Source organism: Arvicola amphibius, chromosome 6 (assembly GCF_903992535.2).
Source record: "Arvicola amphibius chromosome 6, mArvAmp1.2, whole genome shotgun sequence".
Lineage (NCBI taxonomy): Eukaryota > Metazoa > Chordata > Mammalia > Rodentia > Cricetidae > Arvicola > Arvicola amphibius.
Genome location: NC_052052.2, coordinates 82,439,099 through 82,465,363, shown reverse-complemented (window position 1 = coordinate 82,465,363; position 26,265 = coordinate 82,439,099). Strand labels below are relative to the sequence as shown.

The following is a 26,265-nucleotide window of genomic DNA, read 5'->3' as shown; positions in this document are numbered from 1 at the left end:
GCAAAATTATCTTTCTCTTCAGTTGTGTCTAGCAGGTCATGTCAATGAAAATTATAATTATTGCAGGTATGCCAGGCAGTCCCCTCAAAAGTATCATAATCCCTGGATTGTGCACTCCCTATTTCCATTCTGGTTGAATTATCAATAATTATTATCTATTATTTATTTTCATTTTGCTACATTTCACTTTTTCTTTTAACTGAAGTGCCCTCCATTCTGAACCTTTATAGAGACTACAATTAGAAACAGATCAAACCATAGTGCAAAGGTCAAGTACCTCTGCCCAGAGGATAGTCTATGAAAAACAAAAATGGAATCTTTCTTGACTCAGAATCTGAGAGGGTAGAACATTTGTTTAGTTCTCACGTACGTTACATGTGCCTTTTCTACAAGGTTCTTTCAAGTTGACTTATTGCCCCACATTTGAGTCCAGCACAGACACTGCAGGTCCCCTTATTCTCCAGCACTGTGTCCACAAAACTTGATTCTTTTTGACCTGTACAATGCAATTCCTTTTCCAACCTGTAGAGGGGAGCAAGGAGAAGAATTGTAGGCAGCCTTCCTTTCTGCTCTATTTTCTTGTATTCCACTCACACATCAAACAGCTGAGTTTTCTTCTTATAATTTTAACTCTTTCCTAGGCTTTCTGTTAAAAACTTTCTCCTCTTTTTATTTCAGAGAAATTCGTATTTCTCTATCGTTTCATACAGGACAGGCAGGACTTGCTTTCTTTGCTAAAGTGTACCTCCTAGGGGCTCCCACATCAGTTCAAATCATTTGTCAAAGTCTGTCCCCCACAATGGTGCAGAAATATTAAGTCTGACCAGATTGGGGAGCTGAGTGGCATTTCAGGTCAGGAGAGGCTCTTGATGTTTGTTGTCCTGAAGGACTCCTCTTTTTCACAATTCTCATTGTCTGTCAGCAACTTTCTTGGGGACTTAAAAGCCACACGAAGAATGGACTAAGAAGTGTTTGAAGCAGGGAATACTACATGCACATCCCAGGAGATGTCAGCAGGTCCTCCCTAGGCAAGACACAGCATCACCTTGGTGTTCCAAGCTCATAGAGTATCAATCATTCTACAAGGCAGCATGGAAGTCCCTGGGACCTGCTGAGATGATGAGCAGACAGATGTTCCTGGCAGTATCAGTTTCATGGTGACATGTGGGGCCTGTCTCTGTTTGGGACCTTCCAGAACTCTATCTGGAATCTCAGCTCACAAGTTTCATCTTCTGAGATGAAGGAAACACTGGGGAGACACAAATCCACCTCCTAGCCTTTCAGATTCAGACCCTGAGTTTCAGGGGGAGGAAAAAGGTTCAAGATCAAACAATGAATTAGTGGTTAGACTGGGGCTACCCGGCTGTTTCTAGAGCCCACGTGAGTGTCTGTCCACACACTATATCCCTTCCTTGCTCTCCATCTGAAAGAGATTTCATGTTTCAAGGCTGTGTGTTTCCAAAGACAGAAGGAGAGTACACTAATTCATACACTTAGTTTCAGTTGCACTAACACTCTCTTGTTGCCCACATTTGGACAGATGAAGTGCTGTTTGGCAGACAGCGTTTTTCTACCTAAAGGCCAAGAGCGACTATTCAGTCTGAACTACTATATAAGAAGATGGACAGCACGTTTTCAAGAGGAAAAGTGTTTGTATCCACATACTGGAAGTTATCCACCACGACTGATATGGTGGAGTTGACCTGTAAGTAATACAGCAAGAACTGAGAGAGATTTTGGTAGATGTTCTTGGTTTGAATTCCAGACTTGCACACTGTTACCAGTGCCTGCTTCTTGACCTTCGTATTGATGAGAAGCTGCAATGTCAGGTCCACAGAATGATTGGAACATTGCACGAAGAATTGCAGTTGACAAATAATGAAGTACCAGCCCGGGAACTGGACTACCAGGCTCCCATCCTGGTATCCCACTCCATGAATGTGGCCGTCTTGGTTCCATGACAGTTTGGTACTGTTGAGCTGTTTTGACACTGGAATGGTAGAAGCAGAATTATTGCTCACACATTAGGTACAGGTTGGAAAGCTTTTCTTCAAGGTTCCCTCTCAGCAACCCTGTTGTCTAGAACACTGCCCACTGTACCACACATTTAACATCTTCTGAAATACTCTTTCTGAATATCCTTTCATAGCTCATTGTTCTATTTAGGAAGGCACAGAAAGAACACCACCTGTCTTTTTTTGTTGTTGTTTAATGCTCAAAGCTGGAGGCTGGACCACATACAACACTGTGCAGGAAAAGGAAAGACCTAGCAGGAGGGTTTCCTAAAGGAAGGCAGCACCTAAAGATGGTTTTAATTATTTTCTATCACATATGACTGTTGATATTTTCTTTTTATTTTTTTCAGTGTCTATGTGTATACATATATATGTGTTTGTATTAGATCCATGAATGTGTTTAGGTGTAGGTACACACATGTACAAGTGTATATTTAGCCTAGAGGACAACTTTGGGTATCAGTCTTAACACACTATGTATCTTATTTCTGTTTTTTCCCCTAAAGATTTATTTGTATTTGTGTGTATGTATATGTATATGATTATATGCAGTGTGTGTGTGTGTGTGTGTGTGTGTGTGTGTGTGTGCTTTTGGAGGCCAGAGGTGTGCATAAGATACTCTGGAGATGGAACTCAAAACAGGCAATTTTGAGACACCTGATATGAGTGCTGGGAACCGAACTTGGGTTCTCTAGAGCAGCAAGTGCTCTTAACTGCTGAGCTATCTCTCTATCCCATTGACTTGTATTTTTGACACAGAGACTTTCATTGGCCAGAATCTTGCCATATAGATTAGGCTGGCCAGCCAGTGTACCCCAGGGAACCCTTGTCCTTGCCTTAAGAGTCCTGGCATTGTAAACATGCTTTTAAAAAGAAGGTTCCAGTACTCCAGCCCAGATTCTCATGCTTACAAGTCAATCACTTTACCCCAAAGTCACTTCCCTGGCTCCTTTCTCTTTTAGACCTTGCCTACCTGGACTGTAGTTTGCAGTAAGGTCTATGCTATTGTGTCATTTGTCATGAATGAGCATTTAGTGTTGACTACTGGTTTGATAGGCATTGAAGATGATGTCAGAGTGGTGACACTCAATATTGTTCAGTTTCAGTATTGAGTGTCCCAGGAGAATCTGTTAATTTTTGTGTATAAGATAAAATCAAAGTACGTTTTATGTATGAAACTGTCAACAATGAAACCCATTATCACAGACAATTGACATATACTAATAAAAAAATAAGATACACCTTTTAACTTGGTCTGAAATTTTGAATGTATCCTTTCCTTAAAGGGCAGTCAAGCATCCTTGCACGGGCCTCTCACGTGCAAAGTGAGAGGCCTGCCACCTAAGACTGTTAGAAAGACAGAGAATCAAAAGAGCCTCTAAGCTAAAATGTTTGTGTGAAAGCCAATTCTCTTAAACCTAACGAATGAAAATTAGCACTGACTGGTAAAGGTGCTTCCAGACCTGGGAAGCTGGTGTGCTAGTTTAAGTTGATTCAGTGCTTTTTCTTTAACCTTGCTGCGATTCAGCTGAAAGACATGAACCAATCTAACTACAAAACAGCAGTTCAGAGAATCTTGGCCATCTCTTCCAAAGTTCATTCTTTCATGCTCTAAGTGCCTCTTATTTGTTCATTTACAAGGGACTCTCACCTGAAGGACACCGCAAAATGCAAACAGGCCCTGTTCTAAGGAGTTCATTAAGCTGTCAGTCTGAGGGCCAGACAATTTTGTGGTTCCCCTGAGAAGAACTTGGAAAAGGTAGAGATGGAGGTTGTTCTTTCTTTATACTGGGGAAAAGCCTCGGCCCAAACGAGAAGACAGGTGCACAGCAGTGGGGCATTTGGAGAAGGGAGAGGTGATGGAGGTGAGGGACAAAAGTGTCCTCAAAGGCCAGGTAGGAAGCACAACGGGTGATGCAGTGGTTCCTACCTGCTGAGGGAGCTTTTGAAGGTCTGTCCACCTGTCTGTGGCCATATTCACCCCCTATACAACCCCTAACACAGCTTCCTCCAAGCTCACGGTTATTTATTTATTTTAATTGTGCCTCTGAATTGTGCCATTTCTAAATCTACAACTAAATTTTTTTGTTGTTTTCAGCAAATGGAGCTAAGGAAAGAAGAATCTTGTAGCTTTGGAGAAAAATACTCTCATCTTTTTCCTCTAAGACATTCAAATCCAATTTATGAAAAGTATGATGTAGTTAAGAGCACATGCGCGGGTCAGGTTTAGCTAGAGGACTCTAACTGGGTATTCTGGGGTAGAAATTGGCACACGGCATGGCCTTTACAAGGTTAGATTTTTCTGTCTTTGGTTACTGACCTCGAAGGTAGGCCCATGACTTCTTGAAGGGAGTTCTTTTCAGGGTACATAAGAGGTCTTCCGAGCAGTTTCCTACAAACAAGATCAGGTGTGAATCATCTTGTGCTTCTCTGGGGACTGCAGACAAACAGATCCTTTGCTGTGACCCTCGGAGACCGCCATTTACTACCCTGTTTCTGGGATTAAAGTAAAACATCTCCAAACTTTGATTTTCATTTTTCTGCTAAAAGGCTTAAGGTTTTCACATTTCTGGAGTTTATTTTTTATTTATTACTGCTACTTGGGTTGTTATAGAAGATTGTTGAGGTTAAACAAATGTGATCCGAGTTGCCATAGTGTGCTGGACACCATTTCTGACAGTCCTCATGAAAGGTGTTATTGAGTACCTCTAATAGGTGGAGGGAGGCTGGGAATCTTATGTCCTTCAGCCCAAACACTGGTCTTCCCGACAGCAACACTGATGGAGCTATTGCTATCCAGCCTGCTGTGTGGACACTAGACTCGCAGCTTTTACCTGCATCAGCTAATCTGGTTCTCAGACTAAGCCAGGATCAACTTTTATGAAGACACTCAAGGACATACTTAAGTCTAAGTAAACAGGTGGAAATGTTAGGATTCCCTACATATGTCTCATTTTAGAAGATAGAAATCTTTCTTTAGGCCACCCTGCTGGACAACAAAGATAAAAACATCCCACTCAATTTTAAGAGGAAAGAGCATTAATGGCATCTTACAGGAAGCCTCCCATCTGAGGCTTCTTTGGTAGTGGGAAGCACAGTATTTGTGTCATTACAGCATCTAAGAAATATAAGTATGTTTAATATCTTAACTAAGGATGATAGCTCTTTCTTATTATAATGAGCTATTTTGCATGATAAGAAGCAAGTTATACATTTTCTGTAATGACTCATAAATTCAATTTACTTTTAACAAATCTCTTCTCTTCTTTGGGTCCTGGCTCCCCTGTCTGTAAACTGATGGCTGATGTCTTTTTGACAATGTCACCAAAAATAACCACTCAGTCCAGCCATTAGAGACTCACAGGCATAAGCTCATGCCTTAGGGCCTGTGCCCTGCTGTGCTTTCTTATTCGTCTCTGAACAGTATGAGCACCCCAGCCATCCTCTTGCTTTTTCTGCCCAGATTTGAGAAAAATCCCTGGAACCTGAGAGTGGTTCAAAGTTGAGTGAAGAGTTCCCTCTGCTGTCTGAGCAAGTTCACTACCAGAGGAAGCCCCAGCAGAAGTGGGGGCAGCATCTTCCCCATCCGCTCCTGACCCACTAGAGCATGTAGCTCCTCAAGGGCTGATGGCCAGCATTCATTCTCTAGGTCCTATCCCGGGCTCATCATCTAAGCAGTGTTCTTGTGAGGCCTGCTGCTGCTCTTCACACAAACATGGGGTGTGTATAATCAGAATCCCGATCCCAAAGTGTGATATTTGAATGGACTGTGACTACAGTAGACTCCTGTTGTCCACTGTCGTCTTGGAGGTTGTAGAACATCAACCAGAAGAAAACAGAGAGATGCAAATCTGGTTCTCTTTGCTGGTAACCACTCTCTGATTTCTGTTACCTACAGCCCCCATGAGTGGTATTCATGACTTCTTGGGCTCTGACTCCTCCCTGTATCTCTAGTTGCAGCCTGTACCATCCCTCACCCCCTTTAACTCTGTGTCTTAATAGTAAACAAGGTCACCATCACTACCAGCATCATAGCTAATGTTGACTATTTTTTGTGGTACTTTGCTGAACACATTACAGTCATGATTTCATTTCATTTTCACAACTGTCCTGTGAGAGACAGTTTAGAGTTTAGAGTTGTTTCCATCATGGATATAAGAAACTCTAGGCTTTAAAGGTTAGTTTTGCTTATTCTCAGCCACACAGCTAGTTACTAGTAGGGTGGAGATGGTGGAGATTAAAACTCAGCCAATGAGACTCTAATGTCCAAACACATTTTCTCCCACCCATTTGAGTTTGGAGGCTTGCTGGTCCCCCCAAACAACCACATAGATATGCTTTTGCCTGAAGACCTCCTGTTCCTGCCCTTGGAATCCCTTCCTCTGTCAAGTCCTTTGAAACACACCCTGGTAGAGACTCCTGTTTAGTCTCTCCTGCTGCTTAGCCAAGAAGATGCTTCATAAGCATTTGCTGCTGGTGTCATTTCTTACCTCCTTTGGTAGGTACCAACTCAGTCAGTACTTGGAACATCAGTGTGGTGAGCAGGGATGCTTGACTCGTCCCCCCACCCTCACAGGAAGAACACTGATCCCACTTTCACAGGTTCCCACAGTTAGTTGGGAAAGTAGAAATCATGCCCTTAACCAGAGTCAGGATGTCACATAAAATACAGGCTCTATCTCTCTTGTCCAAAGGCCCCTTTGCATCAGGTGGCTTGTGGTAACATTTGCAAGAGCTGAACATCTACAAATGGATGGTGGCAGAAGTACAAGCCCAGGCTTGCCTTTCACACATGCAGGGTTTTTTCTTCTGTTTTTCCCCCCTTTGGTCTTCACGTGTATAGTGGGGTAACCTCAGCTGTAATTCTGAGAAACCCAACGATGGAAAAAATCAATCTTATTTTGCATTTCCTGAAGTCAAATGGCAGGCATATTTGAGCTTTTCTTAAAGAATCAATTCTTGCTAAAGGAGAAACATGGGCTTCTCCTTCTAAGAATGGTGTTGCTGGAGCTGGTTCGAGGAGGGGGCTGGTTATCAAGAGAGTAACACTGTTGAGCTTAGGAAGACCCCAGAGGCAACATGTCTGTTCTTTCACACCTGGACATATTGTCAGAGAAGAAGAGTAACAGATGCTTGGTGAGGCCCAAACGCCAAAGATCTCAGTGCTTTCTGAAGGATTAAAAAGCCCTCAGCCAGTGACTAACACCCCTCTGATGTGCTTTCCCACACAGTGGTGGACAGACATACACCAAGTACACCCTAAGTTATAACCCAAGTCAGAGAGATGCAAACTTGAATATTTGGTTGGTCAGGATCACAGGACTCTTGTTATGACCTATACAGTGTTTTGTGGGGTACCAGCCATGTAGCTCAAATCTCATCAGCCTGTGACTCAATGATAAGACATTCTATTGTGGATATGAAAACTTCTAGGGGAGACTCCATGTAACCGGAACCCTGCAGGGGCCCCAGAGCGTTGAGGACTGAGTGCTGAGACTGTGAATCTCTGTTCTCTGCTTCTCCCAGTGAATATTAGTCTAAAGGGGCTTAGTTTGAGAAACAGAATATGAGAACTATCTGGACATGGAGGCTAAATTGATGGGTTGGGTGTTGGGATTCTGGGAGTTTCTCTTTTCGATTTTATGTTCCCATCTAGAGAGAGCACTGTAGACTGAGATCTGGAAATGCCTCTCTAGATAATTCTAACAGACTGACCTGATGTATCTCTGCAGTGCTGGTACCAATGTAGGGTGGCGGGGGGCTGGGAACTGGGGCCAGGAAGTCAGTTCTGGCTCCAATTTTTTACTTTTATGTGCCTGCTGCTCTAACCCCAGGTAGGAGACCATGTCTGCACATGTTCAGATTTTCAGAGCCCCAGGGGACAGAAGAGAAAAAATTCACCTCAGTGGCAATCTAAGTTATGAACATTCTTCTTTTGTAAGAATTTGGTATGGTTTTTGAAACAGAAGCTGCCTTCAAGAGCCCCTGTCCAAACTTGGCAAGCATATCCTTTCCATGCTGCCAATGTTGCCCCATTACAGGCTAGTCCTAGGTCATAGAGTGAGTTAGTGACAGAGGCAGGACATGAGTCTAAAATTCCAGATTCTTTGGCTGGCCAATCTGTCTTTAGATCATTGGGGACTCCATTAATGTCTTGGGAATCAAAGCTTTCAGATAGATGGGGTTGGTGCTTTGTGTTTCGTTGAGAAGCTCTGACTTCTGAAGGATGATGGACTAATCTTTTGCTTTGGAAAACTGGAGAGAAAGGTATGTCAATGATACCCCAATGTCTCCTTTCCCAGAGAGGAGGGGAGAGAAGGGGGTAGGGATGGAGATTGATGAAGGTTGTTGAATGGACCGTGCACTGGATGGTAAGGAGTGTGGCAAACTTAAAACTAGACCCCGTCCTGGAGATTTTATAACGTTGTGTCCAAAGGTTCAAGCGAATGGAGATGATGGGTTTTATGAGTGGGAAGATTGAGCCCAGAGATGTGGAGTTTGAGAACCTCACAGCAGGTGAAAGATCACCAGCGCTGGGCTCAGAACACTTGCTGTCCTCACTCCTACTGCTGGGCTCTGTCCTCCTGTGGATCAGGGGCTGTTAAAGTCTGTAGCCATTTCACATAGTGCAGCTGAAGTCTCAGACACAGGGAGGGGCTGGGAAAGCAGCCCTGGAGCCTTCCAGATCCTGCAGTGTGGGAGAATGGCAGAAGAGAACTTCAAGTCTGTGTTCAGAACTGGGTCGAGTCAAAGGTCAGGGTAACTGGGCTTTCTAGTCGGATGATATGTGATCTAAATGATAGTCCGCTTATGCCCTGCAGAGCCTCTCCCGTCGGGACCGGGCAGACGGAGCTTCTCAGAGACTGTGATTCTAGTGAAAGCTTTGGATCCATCTCTCCCTCTCCCGGATTTCAGCTTCGGTACCAGCAAAGTTAGGACTACTAACTGGGGCTGATGCGACACACATCAAGATTACAAATGACAACCGGCCCAGCACATGGCTTTCAGAGGCATGCAAATATGAGGTCCCTCTCTTCTTGTCTCTTGTTACCTTGGCACAACTTCGCGGCACTGCACGGTAGAGAGGACTGGCTAATGAGACGGCATTAAAATGAAACCCATGGAATTGCCTGTCAGATTAGACTTTCTAGATTCTGAAAACAATCGTTCAAGGCTTTTTGATACTTTTAGGGAAGTATAAAGACTTCTTGGAAATATTTTAATCTTTGAAGAAACAGAGAGTCCTGTATTTTAGTTTCAGCTCCCTTGGAGAGCACTCGGGAAAGTCCCAACAGCGACATCTAGAGGAATCTCCACTCTCAGGAGCATTTTGGACCAAAGCCAACCCTTAAACTGGTGGGGTCAAGTTGAAGTGGGAGTAAAGGGGTGGGTCATTTCACAGGCCTTAAATCTAACCATTTCCTTAATGCCACCAGGCCAAGAGCATTTATGACACAGACATAAAGAGCAAGTAAGAAGCCATTTGTAAAGGACACATGGATGATGGCTCTGAATTCAGGACAGCATTTGGGAAACCCCAGATAAATAGCACGCTTATTGTTGAACACGGAAAAAACAATGGTTAAAAAAAGGTTGAAATCAAGTTGGAATTCGCACAAATCCTGTAAAGGTTTTTGGGAGCTGGAAGCCTTTAAATCCCAAACTGTTGTGGTATGTACGGTAAATATAATTGAGTCGAGTACTTATCTGGAGTTTATGTATAGTGAAGGCAGGTTGAACTGGCATTGCTGGGGCCTGGTGTTTAAGGGACACCTTCAAGTTCTTCTAACATTCTAAAGAGCCCTTACAGTGCTCAGCTTATTTGCAATGAGGAAGCACAGAAATACTCTGAGAAAGTTAGACTTTGGCTCAGACACGGGTCTAAATCCCATCCTGGCTACATGCTAGCTGTATGGCTTAGCACAAGCATGTAGGCCACTTTGAACTGTTCTTTCTTCTCCAAGGTGAAAATAATATACACCTCAACAGCTGGCCAGAGGATTGAATGGTACTCCACTGCCCCGTTATCTATCTCACACTGATATACCACACAAACAATACCAAGTAGTTGGTTTCTCTTCTCTGGCCTGGGGCCTGGGCAACCTGGCTGGCCGGGATTCAGGAGTATAAAAAGCAACCAGTTTGAAGTCTAGGACTATCTGCCCTTCTTCCTCCTCCTTCCCTCTCCTTTGCTTTCTTTAGGATAATAGCACAAGGTGACATAGCCTCTGGGTTAGAGATTTGCAAGTTGTATCTGCCAATCCCAGCATCAAATTTCAGCCTTTCCACCTTCTTCCTTTTCTCTCCTCTTCTATGTCCTGCCTGTATTCCCTTCCTCCTCATTCTTTTTGGGTGTAGGATTAGGAAGGGTGACTTTAGAGCCTCTGAGAGCCTCTCCAGAACTCCATTGCACTGCAGTCTGGAGGGCTCACTTCCTGGGTATTTTCTGCAGGTTCCTGTTAGCTCTGCCTCGAGTAAGAAAGTGGCTGTCAGAGTGGATTTTAGGGAGTGTTCGGACTGAATGGAGGACAGATAGTGTCCTTGTGGCCAGTGCAGTAACTGGCTGAAAGGCAACTTACCACTGCCCCCACCTGCCCCACGCGCTGTGGGAAAGTGTCCTGCAAAAGGGAAAGAAGGCGAAATGGAAACCCAAAGTAACAAACTGGAGACTCAGGCCTTCTGAATACAGCTCGATCCCTCAGAGTGGAGCTGGGCCAGCTCTCTTACTTTCTTGAGGGGAAGGGACTGTGAGAGAAAGGAAGGCTGCCACTCTGTCATCTCTGTCCTTAGTGCTGCTTCCATATGGCACGTGGCCATAGACTGCCTGGGTCAGTGGTGTCCTGGGGAGAGCCTGGTCAGCTTGGGTGCTCAGTTTTCTCACTCAGGGATGGCTTTCTTACAGGGCCCTTCCCATGTAGTCCCTTTGGACACACATGTTTCCCTTTGAGTCGCAGAAGCTGGGGAGGCAGTTTGCCAAAACATGTAAAAAAACTGACATAATGAAATGGTCAAAAAATTCTAGAATAGCTATTCTATTCGCAAATTTTATATTGGAAGCAAAATCCACATGTCCCAGGCTTCAGCCGTATGGTTTAGCCATGAGATAAACCCTCAGAAGTGGGAAACACAAGTGGGAGGAAACAGTTGCTTCACGTTCCAAGCCAGGACTATAAGAATGCCATGTTCTAATCTAGGTCTTTGTCTTTGGGGTCAATTTTCAGCTGGAGGCATAATTCAAGCCAGACTGGATAGTGAGCAGTAGGGATCCCCAGAACCTGCATTTAATGTCTGAGTTTCCTTTGGCCTTCAAGACCTCTGGGTCCCATGAACCACATAACTTTTGCAGAGAACAGATATCTTTTTTTTTTTTTTTTTATCAACAGGGATGGAATCAACCCAGGTCACATGACCTCAAATCTACCCAGAAGCCGCAGTGGCCCCCTGTGTTCCAGAACTTAATGATAGAGTATGCTAGCTTTTGAGAAGTTCCTAGTGGCTGGAATAGCTTCTGCCATACAGGGCAGAGTCTCAGAGGTTTCTACAGTGTCACCCACCAGGAGACCTTGTGCTGTCCCTTGTTGCCATGCTAGTTTTTCTGCATGTATCAAATCTTTCTGCAGACATTGCCATACAAAGAAGCAAGGCTCTGTTGGGACTCCTGGGAAATTCAGGTAAAGGGGGCTGCGATCTGAGATTTGGACCAATGAGCCCAGTGCACAAGGAACATAAAAGATTCTTAATTCCGTGGAAGCAGAACATTTGACTATGAAGTGATACAGAGATGCAGGAGCCTTAGTAGGTGGAGAAGGTAGGGTCATTTCATGGAACATGGGAGAGCAAGGTGGACAAGACGGATTCAATGAAGAGGAAAATGAATATATAATTTTGGTTCCACTTCATGTTCATGGTAGGCTCCCTGCAGGAGGCAGGTTGCCTCTGTCTGCTGCCTCTGTAAGCCCAGTGAGAAGAACGCGGGAAAGGCTTGCCTCCCAGCGCTTCTGTTTGGCCATGAATCCATCTGAGCCTTCAGAATGCCCCACAAGTGGGGTGAGTGAAGGTTGGCAGTTGCCTGGGGCCTATCCTGGCCAGGAATGGCAAGTTTGCGGTAGGACTCATTACCAACACGGGTGTGGTTTTCTGTGGTTTCCCTGTTGCTAAGGATATCCTGTGCCAGGGTATTTCGGTATGTTTGCAGAGCCTGCATCCCAGGCTCCGGTCACGGCTGGTTTCCTGGAGGTGGAAGATTTACAACAGCTGTTATGACTGAGGGCTCCCCCTCCTTGTGGCTCTGTCCTTGGGACAAAGCTCACAACACCCCAGGGATTCCCTTCCAGAAACTGTGGAAGGTAGGTCTTCCCTGCCTGGGGTATTTCTTAACAGTGTCCCCCTTTTCTCCTCCTCCTCTTTCCTTTACAAAGAAGGCAGTTTGCTTCTTGTGTATGCTGAAGCCCAGCTTGGTGATGAAAGAGGCTGTGGCTTCAGATTTTCTTCAGACAAGTGTCAGGCTGTTTCCTTCTGTCTTTGTATAAAGGACAAGAGGGTTCTCGTTGCAGGAAGTATCAAAGAACTCTGCTACTTCTTTTGTGTGTGTAAGTATGTGTGTGTGTGTGTGTGTGTGTGTGTGTGCGTGTGTGTGTGTGTGTATTCCTGTATGTATATGTGTGTAGAGGTTAGAGGTCAACACTGGATATCTTTCTCAATTGCTTCCTATCTTATTTTTTAAGACAAGGTCTATCACTGAACCTTGAGCCTTCCGATTTGGCCCCAAAGATCTTCCTATCTCTACCTTCTCAGTGCCAGGGTTATAAGTATCCACAGTGGCTCCTGGTTTTTCTGCAGACGACAGGATCTGATGTAGCTTTCACATGCTATAGTAGGCACTTTACTTACAAGTCTGTGCAGTGAGCACTCTTCCCAGGCCCAATTTCAAATCCTTTAGAATATTTAGTAGTGATATTTGGAGAGGTGTGGTGTGGGGAACCAGGTTTTGACCTCAGATATTATTCTTTCTCCCTCACCTTGCTACCCTGGCCACAGTTTGCAGAGCTAAGGCAAGTGCAGGTGTGCATTAAAAGTGGGTGTTAGGGGCATCACAGAGCAGGGTGCTTGCTCCTCAGAGGGAACCTTGAATTCTCACAGTTGTCACACTCTGGTCTCTGGCATAACCCCATGCCTGTATTTCTAGCTCTTGGTGCTGGTACTTTGACCTACCCAAAGGAAGTAGGGAAAAGGTAGGATATCATCAGCCTTGATGGACATAACCTGCTTGGAGAAACACTGAACCAGATGCTAGTTTTTGTCATTTTTAGTTTTTGCTCTGATGCTCTGAATCATGAGCTAGGGAAGGAAGGGACGTGTAAATGGTCAAACCCATGGTCCCCCAAATTTCCGATCTCATGAACTAAATAAATTTCTCCCTCAAATAAAAATCTGGGGAGCAACATAGAGAAAACAGATTTTATTTTGCTTCTTATTATCATTAGAGCAAAATCAGTGACAGAGCAAACAACTGGTATCTATCTATATTAATTTCCTACCTTGAAGGGAGGGGCATTTTTGCCAAAACACAGGAGGGTGTAAGTTCCAAGAATGTTTTCACCTTAAGTGTAACTGACTAGCTGGCAAGAGGAAAGCTTTGTTATCTATTTCCTATTCCATGTGATCTGGTACTAACTATAACCTGCTAATTGGAGTAGATTTTTGTACGTGGCAACCTATGATTGGAGTGTCCACAAACAAAAACCAACATGTCTTCACTGTGGCTGAGGTCCTGATGCCTAATCAAGGCTATCTTTGTCATTGGCACTATTTCCAAGGGAGGTGGCCTCTGCCCCTCATCAAATGGAAACTTCCAGTCTTGCTGAGAAATATCTAAGTGGAGATGGCAGAGGACAATGGAAGCATAGACTGGGGGGGGATTATCTTTAATCAGTGCTGATCATTCCTTGAAAAGTTCATGGGAACATATGTAACAGTTAGCAGAATGTCTAACTGTATATACTTCCTGTACCACAAATATATATATATATATATATATATATATATATATATATATATATATATATATATCACATACTTCTGCTATTCTAGTCCCTGGGTCAAATCCAACCACTGCTCATTCTGTTAATGAGTTCTAGAGGGAATGCAGTCAGGTCTGCACAATTGCCTGTCCGTCCTAATCATGGCAAACTGCAGGATTGATTTCAGTCAAGATGAGGAGATGTGCAGAGCCTGGAATATTTACAGTCTGGATCTCTAGAGACAATGTCTGTGGTCTCTACACTTTACCTTGCTCAGGCATGGGAAACAAGATCACACTCTAGGGACTAAGTGACTTTGGCCAATATTGAGATATTGTTCATCAAGCTAAGGTTATTTGTCTGAAAATATTCAGAATGCTTGCCCATCCAGGGCTCCTTGCCCACACTTTCTAAGTATCCAGTAGAATGCCCTGAAGAAAAGAAACTACAAGTGCAATGCTCTTGGTGTAAGACCGGAATCTGTTTCTCTATGTGCTCTGGTCTCGAGGATGCCCAGGATCTCTACCCTGGTGTATAGATAGGTATGGTGAGGGCCTACATACCTATCCTGTCTGCTTTCCTTTCCTCTCTTAGTTCTGTGGTTAATTATCTGTGCTTGCTACCCAGGCTTTGAAAATTGTGGGTGGAATTTAGGTGGGGACTGATGTTTTGAATGTAGAAAAACTGAGAGACATAGACATTTTTGTGTAGCCCTTATGATATTGAGCAAGACACTATGTTTTTCTCTAAGTCTGATTTGTCTTTCTCTGAGATATGACATTAGATAGATGATCTTGAGTTTAATATTCAGTATTATCTGAACTCTGCCTATATGCCCTTAGGGACTAGTAGGGACAATATGCTAATCAATAGCTTCTGTGGCTGGTAATGTAGAGGGAATGAGTCTGTTTTCACAGGTCTTCAGCTCATAAGGCATTTTGGCTATTGCCAGTTATTTGGCCATGACTATATGCTGCTTGTTATGCCAAGCAATTATGAGCTTGCTCTGATTGGCTCCTCTAGAACCACAGAGAGATAAGCACAGTAATTTCTGTTTAAGGGAAGTGTAATAGATTTCCTTGTGGGACATACAGTTATATTAATTTTTTTCAATTTTGTGTTTCTAGCTGTAAATACATGGTTGCCTTGTGTCCCCGCCAGAGTCCACAGCCTGGCTGCACCAATGGTGAGTTTTGTTAGGTTGTATGGCGAGGCACAGTGATCAGGGGTTACCCAGAGAAGTCAGAAGCATCAGCTCACCCCCAGCTCATCCGCCCTACTCCTATTGCGGACAGTCATGGCATTTCTTGTAGATAAGCAGGCACTGCCTCTTGTGATGGCATCTGAATGATTCATCCTAAATCTGAGCTCTTACCTCCTTTCAGGGGAACCTTCTCAGTTGTTCTGGGAGTGGATTCCTGGAAGGAAAGAGAGGAGCAGGGTCAACATCCATATCTCACAAACAAGAAACAGGAAAAGATGGCTCGACCAGGGGTACACAGCAAGTTCACGGAACTCGGGCCCAAAAGTGAAGCTTTCACCTCCCAGTCGAGAGCTCTCTTACTCTCCTCACATGTGACTGGTTTTCCCCTTAAGTCAACATGAGATCAAATAAAGTCAATAAATATATGTACTTTTTTCTTTCCATATTTAGTTCATCTCTAAGTGCTGTGAATATACATGGAAAATATCTTTCTACTTAGATGGTTTTGGGAAATTCTGTATTAATTAGTGTTTATATTCCAAAGATAGTGATGATATGGTAAATAAACTGGTTCTCTGACCTCATGGATTTATTGCAAGTTTATGTCCAGCTATAATGAACAACTATTTATAAATATGTAGCACGAACAGAAGTATATTCATTCACATTGTATTGCATATGATTCTTTCTGTAGTAATCATAAATGTCTACATAAACTTTATGTAAATGGGTAAGAAGTTGGTGGGAACATTGTCTGCTAAGGAGGAAACTATGCTGGGGGTCAGAGAGGCTTAAAGAGAAAGGTAGCTACAGTGTTCTGAGAAGGTGGCCCACAGAGATGGAGGGGCACTGGTTTCCAACAGATTCCTCAGAGACTAGCTTTCCTGTGGCCCTCACTTACCATGTTAGTCTAGGAGGGCATGAAAGAGATCTTTCATAAAGGAATGGAATGTCACATTTGCTTTGGACAGCTAGGTCATAGTCACCGCTAGTGCACTTCGCCGAGACAACAATGCAGAACAGAAAGGATGAGTATTCATGTGGGAAAAATAGCATCCCCATATCTACCAAGCTGGAAGGTGGCCACTGACCCCATGGGACTTGTTGGGCAAGGGCTGATGACCATCTGGAGGTATCATTTTAATTTATGTCCCCAGGGACCCCATTATTCTCCTTCTGTGGACACTGTTATCTGAGAAGTAGGTCTTTTCTCTAGTCCAAAAGGTGGCGCTCAGCCTCGGCGGCCTTGGGAATACAAGTTCTGGTTTCACACTGATCTGGAGACAGTCTATAAATTTGGGCCTCAGTTTTTCAGGGGAAGGGATGGGAAATTGACTTTGAAGATCTCTTCCCCTCTTCTTGTTTTCTGATTGTGTTTTTCCCCCTGAGAGTTCTGAACGAGGGTAATACTGTTTGGCATCTGTGATTGCACGATCACCCATATGCTTCTTAGGAAAACCTGACATCACAAAATTCCCCTTTATGTCGTCTCTGTCAGACAACAGGCAGCACTTCAAAACTTATCAGGCAGCTGACTCAATACCAAGCATGAGTTTCGATTGACATGAAGTTCAAACACACGAAAAAAGGAATCTCCATTTAGATGAAGCCTGACGTGACTGAATGCACCAAGTGCCCTGTATCCAACTAGGTAGCTAGAGTGACTGGTGGGAGAAAAGACACCAGCAGAGCCACCGCAGGGGCAGAGACGCCAGTGAATCATTCGCTCAGCTTTGGGTGACCTGTGGTGTGCACTGTGTCATATAGATATGCTGTGAACCTAGTTTATAAACACAGCCATTGAAGAACTACTGGAAAATATGGAATCATCACTGTGAGTTGTGGCAGAGCTAAGAAAGGACCAGAGTGCTTAAAGCTTTGGTTCTGAGGATTGATCTATAAATTCTCATTCAGCAAGTTTGGTTAGAGCTTGGCTTGCCATGATTCTCACAAGTTCACAGGTGATGCTGACACTCCTGGCCTCCAGAAAAGCATCAGCTTTGAACATCAAGGGTATAAGCAGTGTATCATCTGGGAAGAGGATCAATTGTATGTGATGGGGGTGCAGTCATGGAAGGTAAGGCCTTGCTTTTGCCTGTTAACTGAGAGTTCCTTCTTTCTCTTTAGGCAGGGAAATGCCAAAAACATTGGCAAGGGTTCCTGTAGCTTAATCCTTTACCCAGGGTTCAGGGAATTCAGGACAGAAGTGTGACTGTTCCTATGTTGAAGAACACGAGGTCTTTACAGCTTCCTCTAGCTACCTATAGTCGATGGGATTCCAGAGTTAAAGTGAGAGACAAGCCCAGACATCTTTCAGAACCTCAAGTTGATTTTGTAAGGAAGGATGCCAAGATACTCTAGTCAAAGGCCAATGCTGGGCTAAACTTCTCCAGTGAGCTTCCTTCTGGCCAAGGACAGAGTGGTTCATTGTTCTTTTCTCCCTATTTTGCAAGCAGTCCTTGTATTGGAGGATGGAGAAGCAAAGCCTGAGGGTATGATGACTTCTCACTCCATCAGACATGACAATTATTGTTAGATTTTGTCAGAGATTGTTTAGACCCCGGGCACTATGCTGAGTGCAGTCTGGAAACTGTTTTAATAAACCTTGCTTAGGAATTCAAGACCTTGACTGGGGAAAGGAGAGCTATCCTGCTTAATGTCTTGGCTTTGGGTAAGGTAGGGCACAGACTTGACCTAGATGCAAACAAATGAATACCCTCTGGCTGTTGTCTCAGCCCCATAGAGTAGCTCAGGAAAAACAGTCACCATGGTTACCAGCCCCTTATACATTTCCTTGAAGATATTTCCTCTTTTCTTTTAGCCTCTGGACATGTGATGGGCATTGCAACAGTCCTAGAGTTCTTTCTGCAAGTAGGAAAGAATGGATGCTTAGTTTATCCCCAGGTGAAATGACCCCACCTTAATCATTAGCCTAGCACTGCTTTCTTCTCTTCTTCCATTACTGTTTTTAGAGGGCCAGTGATTCCTACTCTAGGCATCACACCAAGATGTAAATTGTTAGCAATTGTTTGAAAACAGTGGCTATTTGAGAGGTACTGCTTGGGCCTTTGAATGTGTTTAATTTGTCATAATTCCCTGGAAGCTCATGGAACAAATGTGTACAAGTTCCTTGCTTCCCAAATTTGCTTATCAAACCAAATCCTTTGTTACTGAAAGTTACCAAAGGCTACCAACGTGTGGATGTTGTAGAGAGAATTGCAGACCATCTGTCTTTCTGGCTTTGCTATCTTCTAAGGTGGGTCTCTGGCTCACAGCACATGAGCATCTCTATTATCCTTACACTAAGATGATTAAAGATTTAACGTAGGTTGCTCTGGGAGTCAAAGCCTCTCTGGGCTTTATTGTATTGGTCTTTAATTATATACCCAAAATTAGAAGTTGTCTAAGACATACAAAAGTGACTTAAGGATCACAAAAGATCACTGAGATGAGAAACTTGGTCATACTGGCTGTGAAGGCCAGTGACATACAGCATTGCCTCTCTAGATTCAGGCAGACAAAACAGCAGCATGTTTTCCCAAAACCCAAGGGGAGACTGAATGACAGTCATCGAAGACTGCCAAGGAAAGTGTTTGTCTTGGGAACTTGTGGTTTGGCAGGTCTGAAACTGCTACCACAGTGACTTAATCAGCATTTTTCCTACTTGCCAAGACTTACCATCTTGTGAGACATTCATGAAACTAGGGATTCTGATGCAGAGGGTAAGCTCTGTGGTGTTACATAGGTCTAGTTAGTCTCCTGGCTATGTCAGCATGTCTGAGACATGGCCCACCCTGTGAGCGTCTGGGGTAAGCTCTGTGGTGTTACATAGGTCTAGTTAGTCTCCTGGCTATGTCAGCATGTCTGAGCCGTGGCCCACTCTGTGAGAGTCTCTGACTTCAAGATACAATAGCCAAGTATAATACTTGTGATCTTGAAAGATGGCTTCAGGGAGTTGGACTCAGATTGAGATGAGGAAATCTTCCTCCTCTGAAGATAGAATTGGTACTTAGCTTCATCTATCAATGTATTTTGTTATCTATTTCCACTTCCTGCTTTGTCTTTGTCTGCTCTGGAGGACGGCCATTGTTCATACTGCAGTAACTCTCTGAGCCATGCATGCCTCCACTCCTTGCATGGCTAGCTGGGTCCCACCTCCACCTGCTTCCATCCTGCTAATGGAGAGCTCATCTTTATATAACATAGCAAGTGAGTGGAAGGAATGACAGCATCTAGTAATCTTCCATCATCAATCCTCAGGATGGTAAAGGATTCAGATAAGGATCATCAAAAAATGCCAGACTGCTGAGTGGAAGACATGTCTTCAGAATGCCACCTCATAGATTATATTCACAAGAAATGTAATTCCCAAGAAAGAGTGTTTCACAAATCAGATTGTTGCTAGCTGTCCCTTAATGATGGAACTAAACATATAGCCATAGATAACCAGACATATGCCCCTAGATATGGTATAATAAGACCAAGCATGGATAAACCTCAGGCAGACCCAGAATGTATGTTGTTCTACTACATAATTGGCCTGTCTCTTGCAGAATAGTCAATGCCACAAAACCAACACTTTAGGGTAGGTGTGATGATGGTTAGCTCAGGGCTTGCCATTTTTTTTTGTTTTTAAAAATGTTCTGGGAAGATTCTTAAAATGAAAGTTTGACTCAGTAGCTCTGGGATGGGGCTAGGATATCTCAATCCCTCTCTGTGTGTGCATTATTGTGTGGGTGTGTATCTGTTAATATTCATGAGTCTGAGTGTGATATGTATACGAAATGATGTACTTGTGATGGTTAAAGGACAGCCTTGAGTATCAGTTTTTAGCTTTTGCCATTTTTATTTCTTTGTTGGTCACTACTGCGTTTACTACCTACTAACTGGTTTAGAAGCTACTTTAATTCTGCTGTTTCTAGCTCCTTTCTTGTTCTAGGAACAATGGGTTTACAATTGTGTACCTAGATGTTGGACATGCAAATTTAGGTCCTTGTGCTTGGTGGCAAGGGATTTAACCAGTAGGCCATTTCTCAAACCAAGTCTGTATTTCTAAGAAGCTCTCAGCGACAATTTATTTATTTATTTGCTTGTTTATTTTATTTTGAGACAGAGTCTCATTAAATTGCCCAAGAAGACTACTTGAACTTTGTGACCTTATTTCCTTAGTTTTGAGAATAGCTAGGACCACAGGTATGTGATGCCCAACCTGGTAGGGCTACCCATTAAATCACAGTGTTTCAGATTTAAACATAAGTAGTGATCACACGTAAGACAGTGTGTGAGCCTAGGTTGAATTCTAGACTCTCCAAATAACAATAAAACAAAACAGCCACAGAAGACATGGGGATGAAATATGGACTGTATTTGATTGTACGTCATTAGGCAATATTGCCAAGTTAGCATGAACTTTCTCTGCTCTAGGAACAGTGTTGTAGTGAATAAAGATGGACAGCAGGAATACAGGCGAGTGAAGCCCCACTGCCTACAGCTTGCTTTCTGATGCTTAGAGGGGCAGCATGAATGTGATGGATATTTGATCAGTTTAGGTGGAAGCTTACATGGGCTTTATCATACCAGTTTTGGACATTTTCAAAAGACCATTTCTAAATTTCTCATGTTCAGCTTACATTCTAGTTACGGCACAGAACCCTCCCTATCCTAAGCGGATGTCACTACTCTTCGCTTGGTCCGGAACATTTTGCCTGAAGCTCAAGTTCATAGGCTTCATTTTCTCAAACTGGGAGAGTCCATGTGAGTCTTCCCTTCAAAACCCTGAGTAGGGCTTGGTCCTTAGAAAATTCTCAGCATCAGGAAAAGCTCAATTAGTTAAACAAATTCTTAAATAGAATGAATCCAAATTCAGGGAGTCACTTAAAAAGTGTCCCAGGGCACTTCAACTCACTTCCACTATCTACTATTGAATAACAAACTGCTAAACAGCCCCAGTTCTATCCCAGCTCTCCCAAATATCACCACACCATGTCAGTGCTCGACTTCACTCTCGACCCAGACTCACTCATTCTCTCTCAAAAGAGAAAGGTCGGCTTAATTGCGTTCTCTTTCTAGAGATGGTATACAAAATGTGGAAATCAGACAACCCGAGACCTTGCTATACCACTCTGGACTGTGTGTGTGTTTGCCTTGGCCTAGAGAAGCCCAGCCTCCTGGTTTAGGAAGCACAGAAGTGAATAAGGGGATGAGGGTCCAGAGCTTTATTCAAATGTAAACACCTGTCTGTAAAGTGACTGGGAAGCCAGAGCCATCATGGATTCCTCTTTCCCGGGGGAGATAAGAGATGCTCTATTGTATTTTCTCTTTTGCTCTACTCTGTGTGTTGACAGTTCATCTTGACTCTGGAGTTTTTCCAAGGTTATGGGAAAAGTATCCATACACCCGGATTACTCAGTTTTTCTTTCTTTCTATAGTGATGTAAAAGGATGTGCCCTTTATGGTAGACTTTCCTTTACTCAAGATAGTACCACCTATGTGGAGGCTGATAGATAACATTTATTCAGGTAACAAAATACACATTTGATTCCCATTGCTAGGGCTTTATTTACACGTGACGGTTTGGAAAAAATGCACAAAGGGCAAAAAGTCCTAGAGGGAAATGTAACAGCCCCCTACGAGGCACAGATAAATCACGAAGCATCGGCACAACAGAGTAAAATGTGGCTCTACAGTGGCACAAAGCGCGCTTCTGCACAAAGACATGGGGGATCTCTAAGATACACCACCAAGTGAATAGAATGACAGGTGTGTGTTAGGTATTTGTAGGTTCTCATATTTATGTACGAGTGCACAGGAATTTGCCCATGGTAGCCTTCTCAGCAAATACAGGTTGCTGTTAGGAGGACAAGATGTGAGAAACATTTAATTTCTTTCCCCTTGTTGGTTAGTTTTCCCAAGCAATGTGAATGTATTTCATAATAAATGTTTTGTTAAAGGTAAATAAGTACGGATATTGCAGGAGGCATCATAGACATCACGAGAGAACTGGATAAGCAGTGCAAGGACAGAACTTTGCTAAAAATTTTCGCTAAAGCTGTGTACTCGGTGTCTATAACAGTGCCCTGTACAAAGCAGATACTCGATGAACACCAAGATTGATGCCTCTATTTCCCCTTTGTCTCTCCTTTGGAGCTTTCATGTGGAGCTACTTGGTCCTATAGCCAAGTCTCATGCTTGGCTAACTGACCCTTCTCCATCTTCTTTCTCAGACTGCTCACTTCATTCATTCCTTGAAAAGTATTCCTATTTCTAACTCTGACCAGACACCAATTTCTTCTTCAGTCTGCTGGGTAAACACCCTTCACTGGTGCTCTCAGGTGGTTCTATGTACGTCAGCAAAGTGATTCTATTTTCACAGTTCCTCAACCAGTCCCATTGGCACACAGAGAATGCTATGTGGCCTCACCCATCCCTGATTAATACTAGGATCTGAGTCTGAACCCGTTGGACCCTCTCTTTGGTTTCTTTGACAGATTTCCCCCTGAGCATCTTCAGATGCCAAATCTACCTGTTTCTAACAGTCCCCATCCTTCTTCCTACTGGATGTATCCCTGAGAGCCCAGGCCTGGGGACCTCACATTTCCCTAGGTCCCATCACAGTTAATGTACTAGAAATCATATACACAAAGCATTAGATTCTCTATGCCATAAGAGTTAAGATGGAAAGCCCTAGCCTGTGATGAAGTACTGGCCATTTGGGAAATCCCTGCACACCAGAACATAGACTCAGACTGTGAAGTGCATCTTTCCATGGCCAGGCACGGAGGTAAGTCAAATCGATGCCCTAGAGGATAAACTTCCGAGAGAGAAATGGAAACCAAGGCCTTCCACTTTTCTGCCACTGTCAGTGCAAGCAGAGGGAGAAGCATTCCCATGGAACAATCAAAAGCAATTAAGCAGTCCCCCCACCCCCGTACCACTTGCTCAGGGTAGCTGACTTCAAGCCCTGTCCCCTGCCTGGGCTTCGTTTTCTGTATTGCAGAAGCAGGGCAGAGAAAAGCCTGTCCAGCGTTCACAGGAGGAATCATTTCTACAGCAGACTGGGAAAGAGTTCCCTTTGGTTCTGCACACCACCATCATCACTGCTTCCCATCTTGGTTTCTCCCTCACACCCAGCAGTTCTACCTGCATCCTTCAGCTGAAGAACATCTCAAGGCACCCGTGTCTGTTTTATCTGACCACTGCTTACAACAGCACATTTCTGTGGCAAAACCACACTGACAGTGGCAAGTGTGTCCAGAAGGTGCCCACAGGTTTGTCTAGAGAGTCATTCTTAGCAGGTGATGAGCCTCACGAGCCCTGACAGCCAAATCAAATGTCAACAGCACGATTCTAACACTCCCGCGCAGAAGAGTAACCTCAACACTTCCCTTAAATGTCAGTACTTGGTGACACTAAGGCCCGAGTTCTCTCTCAACAACTAGAAAGTTGCTGAGTCTTTCATCCAAGACAAAAAAGGAGAAGCCAGGAAAAAGTCTAGAAGATTATAATATGACGATGAGTGAGAATTATGAAATAGTATCAGACACATTCACACTTGGCCAGGGAGTTGTCTACATGGGTGTCATTCATACATCCCCAAATCCCCATGACTGGTTCTCACCCAAGCCTGTGAGTTGTGCATATGGATGGTACAGTATTTTCTAGAGGCTGAGTTTCTAGTTTTCTACATTTTGGTTTTTGCCTTCAGTTCTTTTGTCTTACGCCCTCCCCCATTTCAAACAAAGTAAATTTTCCAAATCATTGCCGTCTTTCATGTTGTGTGAGCATCTCAGAGGGTACGGTTGAAAAAACGTTGCCATTTTCTGTTCCTCTGCTCTGTTTCTTTCAACACCCAAGGCTCTTCAAAGCTAGTGACTTGTGAGGAAGCTTTCAATTTCTTTTGTGGGTTTTAACATTAAAGTACCCAGAGCTCTGGAGGGAGCCTTGGCTTCTCTTCCTTTGTTTTTTCTATACCACAGTCTCTGAAACTTAGCTAAAACACAAACAACTAAAAACAAACAACAAACAAAACCAACAGTAACAACAAACTCTTGGCAGCAGAGAGGCCTGGGAAGTCCTGGGAGCATGGATTGAGGACATAACTCTAGAAGCAGCCTGAGCGCCTTTCAGAGGTGACTTCTCTCTGCCTACTGCGAGGCTCTGCCTCAGCCGGGCTTCCAGCGTCCTTTCTCAAGGCCAGTGGTTCCACTCTGCTCTTTTGGCTCAAACACATCTGGAAATTTTTGAGCTCAAGTCCAGTTACATTTCTCTAAAGAAGTACAAATTAGTGCGGGGAGCTCATCCCTATTTCTCCCCTTTCTCTGTTACGACGTCTGTATATATGCATAGTTTTATTTATTTGCATTTTTTAATTTTTTGCTCCCAATTTCTCTATTCTCTCTTCTAGGGGGTACAGATTATAAATAAGGAAAGAGAAGCAAAGACAAGCTTACTCACCTTCTTCTGGACTACCAGGACCAGTATGATCGCCATTGCCACAACGAGGCACACCAGCGCGATGGTGCTGAGGTAAAAGTAGCTGTGGCTGGTCATTCTCCAGGACCTTGTGCTTCTCCAGGCGCTAGCCACCGAGTCGGGTGGCATCTGCATGGCTGGGGCAGGGGACAGGGCCCCACAGCTGCCTGCTTGCTGCAGCCCTGGCTCCATGCTTTATATAGTCTGCCCCACATCACACCTTATCTCTCCTCATCTGATTCGATTCTGCCCTCAGCTCTGTTCCAAGAAGGATTTTCCCCCTGCATCCTGGATCATGTGATTTGGAAAAAAGCCTTCACCAGTTGCCGGACAGAAGAACTCTTCTCTGGGGGCGTGAAGCGAAGGGTGGATGCAAGGGTGGGGGAGAGGTTCATTTTTCATTGCCCGGGATTAATTTGAGTGCAGAGAAATTGTAGCGAGCGATGATGGCTGTATCAGAGGGCGGTAGGAGGAAGACAGTTCCGCATTTGTGCGCACCAACCACTTCTGTTTCCTCTAGACTCAGCCACAGAACGCCTTCCCCTGGGTATCCTGCACACTGCATTCTACACGCTGGTGGCCCCGAAACGCTTCCAGATTAGTCTGTTTGCTGGGTCCCAGGGAGACTACAATCCTGCAGTGACTGTTAGGGCTCCCTGACAGTCACAGCCTGCTGGAAACTGGAAACACACTTTCTTGGGAAAGAAGAGCCCGCAGTGTAGACACTCACGTACCTGGTGACAAACTTGTGGCTGTAGGACATTTGAGGATAGTTTCAAAAAAACGGTGAGAGAATAGGAATTTGGAAACAATTAGCATTTGAACTAAAACTCCTAAATGCCTGCAGTGTTTGGGGTCTGCTAAATTTGCCGATGGAGCTGGCTTGCCACAAGTTCATATAAAAGGAAGAAATTAGTGAGGTGTCAGGACGGGGAGGTTGAATGGTATGGAATGTGTGTGCATATGAGTGAGGTGTCTGTGGGGTGTGCTGGGGTGCAAATAGTGCTCCATGTATTTGTGATGAATTCATGCATGGATGGTACTAGAATTCAGCATTCTGGTTCAGCAACAGTCTTTGGAAATTGGTTCAGTGGCTGACTTCACACTTCTCACCAGCCTCAGAGGCAGGTAACATTTCTTCTTTACAGAGTGGAAAACAGAGGCCCGACAAGCATGAAAACTTGTTCGTGAAACCTAACAGTGCTAATATAATGGAAGAACTTGGTGTATCCAAACCAGCATTGTCCCGAAAGCCTGCAGGAATCTTCTGCTACTGGCTGAAAGCCTCGTACCCCATCCTAAGTTTTCCTCCACTTAGCTTTGGCCCTGGGATAAGTCACAGTAGCCCTTGCTTTAACCCCCTCTGCCTTACAGTCATTGAGAAGATCAAACAAGATGATGTAAGAGTGCTTCCTGAATGGGAATTGGCTTGGCAGCTGCTGTTGAACAATTCCTGTTAAACAGCCCAAGTTGCCCTCTGGGCCATGTCTGGAATTTAATATAATAAATAGAGTCCCTGGGACATAGAGCTGGATCCCATCTGTGGATAGGAACC

At 44.0% G+C, this 26,265-nt stretch overlaps 1 protein-coding gene across 1 annotated transcript; it reads right to left on the bottom strand.

The window, feature by feature from the left end:
• Tnfsf8 (TNF superfamily member 8) lies at nucleotides 1–25,035 on the bottom strand. Its single transcript, XM_038335068.1, has 4 exons — nucleotides 24,693–25,035; nucleotides 15,411–15,453; nucleotides 4,336–4,407; nucleotides 1–1,990 (listed from the first exon to the last, which is right to left on the bottom strand). Exons 1-4 carry the CDS (start codon nucleotides 24,900–24,902, stop codon nucleotides 1,596–1,598), a joined length of 720 nt encoding a protein of 239 aa, XP_038190996.1. The 5' UTR covers nucleotides 24,903–25,035; the 3' UTR covers nucleotides 1–1,595.
• Nucleotides 25,036–26,265: the final 1,230 nt, after the last annotated feature.